This window comes from Calidris pugnax, unplaced genomic scaffold, assembly GCF_001431845.1.
Source record: "Calidris pugnax isolate Ruff unplaced genomic scaffold, ASM143184v1 scaffold17, whole genome shotgun sequence".
NCBI lineage: Eukaryota > Metazoa > Chordata > Aves > Charadriiformes > Scolopacidae > Calidris > Calidris pugnax.
The window spans coordinates 1,398,735-1,405,235 of NW_015090794.1; the positions used below are offsets into that span (position 1 = coordinate 1,398,735).

The following is a 6,501-nucleotide window of genomic DNA, read 5'->3' on the forward strand; positions in this document are numbered from 1 at the left end:
CCCGGGCCTGCCCCCCCGCCCGCCGCGGCCGGGCCAAGACAGGCCCCACCACCACCCCCCGAGGCTCTCCCCCACCCAGGACAGCCCCTTCTCCCGCTGGCTGGGCTCTCCCTCACCCGGGGCACCCCTTCCCCTCCCCGGCCCCGCTGTGTTTCCCTCCCGCCCGGGCTCTCCTCACCCACCGTCCTCACTCCCGCGCTCGCTCCGTCGCAAAGCGCGGCGCGCTTTCCCGCACCGTTACGTCCTGTCGTAAAGCGCCGTCCTGGCGGGGGGGCAAGAACTACAACTCCCAAGATGCCCCGCGGCGCCCTTCAGCAGTTTTCCCCCCGCGGTCCCCACTCGGTTTGCCTCTTTCCCCCCCGCCCCCGGGCTCATCCCGGGTTAATTAACTCCATGAGACGCTGGAGGTTAAAAAAAAAAAACAAAAACAAACCGCAAAGGGCGAGGGGGAGGCGGCGGCTCCGTTTCCGGGTGGCGGGGTGAGAGGTCGCGGCGTCATGTGACCCCAAGATGGCTGCGGGGCTGCGGCGGCCGTGAGGGGAGGCGGCTGAGCGGGGCCCGGCGGCTCCCGGCCATGGCGGAGGCGTGAGGCGGCGGCGGCGGTGGGAGAAGGGGTTGACGACGGGGGCCCGGCTGCGGGCGGGCAGGGGCCGGGGCCGGGGCTGCGGCGGGGCCTCCCGCAAAGACATTTCCAAACAGGAAAACTTAATGCAGGTGGATTCTGCCTGTTGTATTGGGAAGGAGAGTCCCAACTTCCTGGAGCCTCTGCCTGACCTGGGACAGAAGCCCTGCGACGAGGACGGGGTGGTGAGGATCCCCCCGCAGCCGTACCGGCAGGTCGAGCCAGGGCTGCGTGGAAGCTTTGGGGGCTTCCCTGCCCACGATGGCATCTCAGGGGGGCTCCTCCCTTACGAGCTTGACTCGCGCTACCTGACGGGCAGCAGGGAGGTCAGTAAGAGCAGCCTGGACGAGTGCTCGGACTCCACCAGCTATATCAGCAGCGCCGCCTCCACCTGCTCCGACAGGACCCCTTCTCCCGCTCACCCCGCCTGCCAGGCGAGTGAAAGGCACAAAAAAAAGGCTGGCCAGAACGCCCTGCGGTTCATCAGGCAATACCCCTTCGCCCACCCTGCCATCTACTCCCTGCTCAGCGGGAGGACCCTGATCGTGCTGGGGGAAGAGGAAGCCATAGTCAAGAAGCTGGTGACGGCGCTCTCCATCTTCGTGCCCAACTGCGGCCTTTACGCCAAGCCCGTCAAGCACTGGGTCACTTCCCCTCTGCACGTCGTGGATTTCCAGAAGTGGAAGCTGATTGGGCTCCAGAGGTAAATTGAGGATCTGTTTGCTTATCAGGGTCGAGGTGTACGATAAAAACAACTTCTCCTAAGCGAGAATTTCAGAGGGGAATGGGAGGAAGGGGAAGGTCTCTGTCTAATCAATTTCTGCTTGTGGAAGGCTGGTAGGTTTGTCTGTCTCTTTATATCCAGCCTCACTTGAGAGTTAATATTTAAAACATCAGCTGGCTTCTGCTTAGGGGATCTGTTTGTGGAAGGCTGGTAGGTTTGTCTCTATTTATATCCAGCCTCGCTTGAGAGTTAATATTTAAAACATCAGCTGGGCACTCCCTGCCTGGCTCGTACTAGTTATTTGACCAGGAGGTTTCCTTCTCGTTTACATCTTAGCCTGGAAAAGTGGAGAACAACCACCTGAGTCACATGTGATTTGATAAGAGTGCTCCTGGAGTCCCTTGTGTGCTTTTCCCCTGTTTCCTGCCAAAACTCTTCCGACTTTTCTAGCTAGAATTTTGGTTTTCAGATGGATGCTTTGATATGGGGAAGCTCTTTTTTCTTGTGGACTCTTAATGAAGAGCTGACGTGCTGTGGATGAGATGGATAGGTCAGAAATTGGAGTGCCAGCAGCTTGGGCTGTGTTGGGGAGGGAGTGCTCGCCGGGTGTTGGGGGGAAGGGTGGAGGCACAGAGCCTGCAGAGGGGGGTGCAGAAAGACAGAGACTTATTCATAACCAGCCGTAGTGCAGGGAAAAGGGTCTGTGGAGCTCAGGGGGCTGTGATGCTGGAATTACATTTCAGATGCAAAGGAAGCTTCGGCTCAGGGGGAGGACTGTCACAAAAGCAAGCACCCCTTTGGTGACACACAGTCCTGAAATGTGGCTTCATAGTTTATATTAGCAAATAGCGCTTGCTCAGCTCTCAAGATTTTGGCCCTGCCTTTGATGCTGTTGTGAGAAGGATTTTCTTTGTGTGTTACCAGGATTTGTTTGGCACTTTGGGTGCAGGTATGACGGGGAATGGCCATTGCTGTCACCAAGATGGAAAACATGAGTCAGAGTGGCAGCTCAGAGCCAGGCTGGAAGAGCTCCTGAAAGAGTGTTTCTGAGCAGCATGAAAATCAAAATACAGAGCTCTGCTTTCTGGGCTGCTGGGTATTGCGTTGCTGGGGGTTGTGGATGGTGAAATTATCTGTGAGTTTATTTCTGTGCTCGTGAGGCAGGATGATGGCTCTGCCAACAGCTGCTCCCAGACTTCTCTGTCTGTCGGCGAGGTTTTTAAAAGCCCCGAGTGTTTACTCCTTGCTCAGTGTTTGTGGTTAGAGGCAATTTTTATAAACAGAAGTCCTTTTTTTTGTTGTTTTTGTTTTTTTAAGAACTGCTTGTAACATGTGTCAGTCATGTAAGTTCTCCTCCGTGGAATGTTAATTAAGCGCTGAGTTTAATGTGGGTGCTGAGAGCAAACCATTTGTACGAGGGCTTTGGGAAGGCATTTAGAGGATAAATTAATTAACCTACTAAGGGTGCTGTGTCTCCTATGGCCAGACGCTGCCTGGGCACTGGGACAGCCCTGACACCAGCAGCTGGGGCTCCTGGTTTGAGGGTGGGAGCTTTATCTTTAACAGAGAGACTTTAACCACGCAGAACCAAGGAGCAGAAGGTAGAGTTTGCGTAGGCTTGTAATTTGCATTTAAATAACATTAATTTAGGCTCCTCGGTTAATTGTGTGTTGTGAACGTGCCGTGGGTTTGCAGCTGAGTGAAAAATGCCCAGGCTCATCCAGGGAATATTCTGGTTTAAGGCTGGTTCCCTTTTTAAAGGAGGGGCAGAAGGATTTGCTCTGCTCAGGGCCTTGACCACCTCAGAGCAGCTCCCTCCCCAAGCACCGATACGAGGGGAAATTGGAGCTCTTGGCAAGGGGGGGTCTAGTTGGAGTTTCTGGGTTCTTCTTGTCACATCCAGAAGCCACCAGCTGCTGCAGGGGTTGCTTCTGTTCACCAGAGATGTCCTGTCGCTTCCTCTTTGTGTCACTGAGGGAGGAAGCTGCCCTGCAGCATGGTGATTTGTGAGGCACAGATGGAGCAGATCAGTGCGCGTGGGGAGGATTTTTTGGGACCTGGCAGGCTGGAGAGACTATTTAGCCATTCCCTTCCATGCCAGGCTTTGTTTGCCCACAGAACCTCTTGTACGAGCTCGTCAACCACAGGGAAAATACGTGTGATACCGGGGCAGGGACACAGTCTGCTGTTTAACTGTCCCCTCCAGCCCTCAACTCTCTCTTTGCTCTTCCAGGACGGTGTCACCTGCCGGGGTGAACGTGCTGCACGCCCTGAGCCGGTACAGCCGGTACGTCAGCATCTTGGACGCCGACAGTAAGACTCTGCGCTGCCCGCTTTACAAAGGCAGCTTGGTGTCCCGGCTGGCGGACCACCGCACGCAGATCAAACGAGGAAGCACCTACTATATGCACGTCCAAAGTATCCTCACCCAGCTGTGTTCAAAAGCCTTCCTCTTCACCTTCTGCCATCATTTGCACCTTCCCATCAGCGAAAGGGAACCGGAGGAGTCCGTGGTGAATCGCAGGATGAACTTTCTGAAGCTCCAGCTGGGCCTCGCCAATGAAGATGTCAAAATCGTACAGTATTTAGCTGAGCTGCTGAAGCTGCAGTACATTCAGGAACCCGGCCAGGGGGTGAACCCTCTGCTCAGATTTGACTATGTCCCCAGCTTTTTGTATAAAATCTAGCCCAGCGTGTGGGCCGTCTGCCTGCGTACTCAGAGTCTGACAAAGCTCATCCGTGCTTGACATTGATGCTGTCTGCAGTAGCTCTCATACGTCAGGAAGGGGCGAAGAAGCTGATGTGTTTTGTCTCTGCTCCACAGAAATCGGGGTCTGAGGGGCTGGATTTCTGTGCGGTTCCCTCTAGCCAAGAACCTAGATGTTCCATCACGTAAAACACTGGGCACTCTGTTTTTAAATGTTAGAAGGGGCACTGTAAATTTGTAAAGCATATCATGGCAGCATCCCAGGGGGGATTATGGCGTGGAGGGAGAGGTGGGCTGTCTTGGGGATCAATACTTAACTAGTGTGCAGCCCCCACAATAACGCAGTGCTCCACACGCTTCTGTCAGAGCCCTAAATGCTGTTGGTCCCTTCCCTGGAGCCAGGGCTGAGACCAGAGGGGAGATATAAAGGCCAGATGAAGTTTTTTAACCCACCAGTGTCTCGTGTGAGTGTAGCTCAGAAGCTCCCTGGCAGGGTGGCAGCTTGCAGTTACCCATCTGTGCGCAGCGGTAGTGGATGGTGTCCCTTCTTGCATTTTTCTGTGTTTCCTGGGGCTTTCCAGGACGGGCTGTCCCCAGGCGGGTGGGAGAGCAGTGGAGGAATGTGTGCTTCTCTGCAGAAAGCGTTTGCTGGTTTCTCTCAGCTTTGTTAAAACCTGGAATGTGGAAGGACTCCTTGACGCTGGTGAGCCCCAAGGCGCCCGCTGCTGTGAATGTAGAGCACTGTGCCTTGTTAATTTGTCACATTCTAGTGGACAGCCTCTGAGAAGGGTGGGAGGGAGACCAAGAATCCTCAGATCACATGAGGTCGAGGGTGGCCTTTTACGGAGCAAGGGGAACTGAGCAGAGTGGGGAAGGACCCTCATTTTTGGGTGCTTTTTTGTGATGGGGAAACGAACAGTGCAATTCAGCGAGGTGTTGGAGCAGGCTGCCGGGCTGGGGGCCTAGTGGAGGGTGGTGGGAGGGAGACCAGGAATCCTCAGATCACATGAGGTCGAGGGTGGCCTTTTACGGAGCGAGGGGAACTGAGCAGAGTGGGGAGGACCCTCCTTTTTGGGTGCTTTTTTGTGATGGGGAAACGAACAGTGCAATTCAGCGTCTAGTGGACAGCCTCTGAGAAGGGTGGGAGGGAGACCAAGAATCCTCAGATCACATGAGGTCGAGGGTGGCCTTTTACGGAGCAAGGGGAACTGAGCAGAGTGGGGAAGGACCCTCATTTTTGGGTGCTTTTTTGTGATGGGGAAACGAACAGTGCAATTCAGCGAGGTGTTGGAGCAGGCTGCCGGGCTGGGGGGTTACTAGTGCTCAGGAGAGAGCGGGGATGAATGTACTGGATTCTATGTCGTATCCATAATAATTTAGTTGTTTTGGGTTGTTTTTTTTTTTCTGTTGGGTAGTTGACTTTTGTGCTTTGCAGTAAAGCAGGGTCAGCGTCACCGCATGCTGCTTCTGGCCGAGCCTTTGTCGCGTCTCGACTACCTCTCCCGGGGCGCCCCTGGGTAGCTCTGGACGGGGCAGAACTGCCACAATCTGAGCCTGGATGCTGAGGAGTTTTCCTTTCAAAGCTTCTACGCCGCTGCCTGTGCCATAAAGGTTGTGCCACTGGTGTGGTGACACTCCCAGATTATTCCTGTTAGTGCCAAAAGCTTTGTGCCCGGGCACAGCGCTTCCCTCCGGAGTCTCATAGGAGATGCTGCTCCTTGGCCACCGGTCCCCGGCTGCTCTGCCTGGTGCCGTGTGGTGGTAGCAGCCCCCCGTGGTACTTCTAAGCAAGAAAAGCCTTGCTGGGAAAAGATAGCCTTGGTTTTATTTCTTTTTATCACTCTTCTGATTGTCACAAGACGAGCTGAAGCGTTTGGTTTGGGCATTTTTTTAAACCTCTGTTTATTGTGCTGGTGTGAGGTGGTGCTGGAGATGAATGTGACGTTCCTTCCACCCCTGGGGAAGGTTCTGTGTGGGGACTGGGGTTTGTCAGCGTGGCTGAGACCCCCCTGAAACTTGCTGTGAGAACTGCACTGCTCCGAAACCTGTCCCCCGAAGGCAAGGAGACTCCCTGGGGAGGCATCTGCACTGCCTGGAAAGGGCTCCCTGGGGTATTGCGGGAGGCGTAAACCAAGAGGGCAGAAAGGCTGTTTTAAATGTCAGTGCTGCTTGGTGGCTGGCAGCGAGGCCGGGCACGCTGAGCTCCTGGTAGTCTCCAGAGGGATTTCTGAGGTCAGGGGTTGCTCGTGATGGTGTTTTTAGATCGTAGTTGGCATCTTCAGCGGCATCGCCTTCGCTGAAGGTGGGTGGTGTGCCCGTGCGTGGGGCTGCACGCCTGGAAAAGCCTTTTCCTTTCCTGTGTCCTCCCGTCGCATGTGAACTGGGTCTGTTGGTGAAAGGTCTCCCTGTCCATCAAAAATACCTGCTTTCTGAAGTGACTTGAGGTGT

At 54.9% G+C, this 6,501-nt stretch overlaps 2 protein-coding genes across 3 annotated transcripts in view; one reads left to right on the forward strand and one right to left on the reverse strand.

Annotated features, from left to right (window-relative positions):
• Positions 1-222, reverse strand: part of TOP3A (topoisomerase (DNA) III alpha) — an 18,520-nt gene extending 18,298 nt beyond the window's left edge. The window contains exon 1 of the mRNA XM_014936351.1: positions 183-222. The gene's annotated coding sequence lies outside the window, so the exon portion shown is untranslated. The remainder of the gene's footprint in view (positions 1-182) is intronic.
• Positions 1-4,293, forward strand: part of SMCR8 (Smith-Magenis syndrome chromosome region, candidate 8) — an 8,642-nt gene extending 4,349 nt beyond the window's left edge. Inside the window, exons 2-3 of one of the 2 annotated variants that reach the window (XM_014936352.1) lie at positions 688-1,325; positions 3,580-4,293. In XM_014936352.1, coding sequence (XP_014791838.1) covers positions 688-1,325; positions 3,580-4,033 — 1,092 coding nt within the window. In that variant the 3' untranslated portion in view covers positions 4,034-4,293. The remainder of the gene's footprint in view (positions 1-687; positions 1,326-3,579) is intronic. The other variant, XM_014936353.1, reaches the window with a different exon arrangement.
• The last annotated feature ends 2,208 nt before the right edge of the window (positions 4,294-6,501 follow it).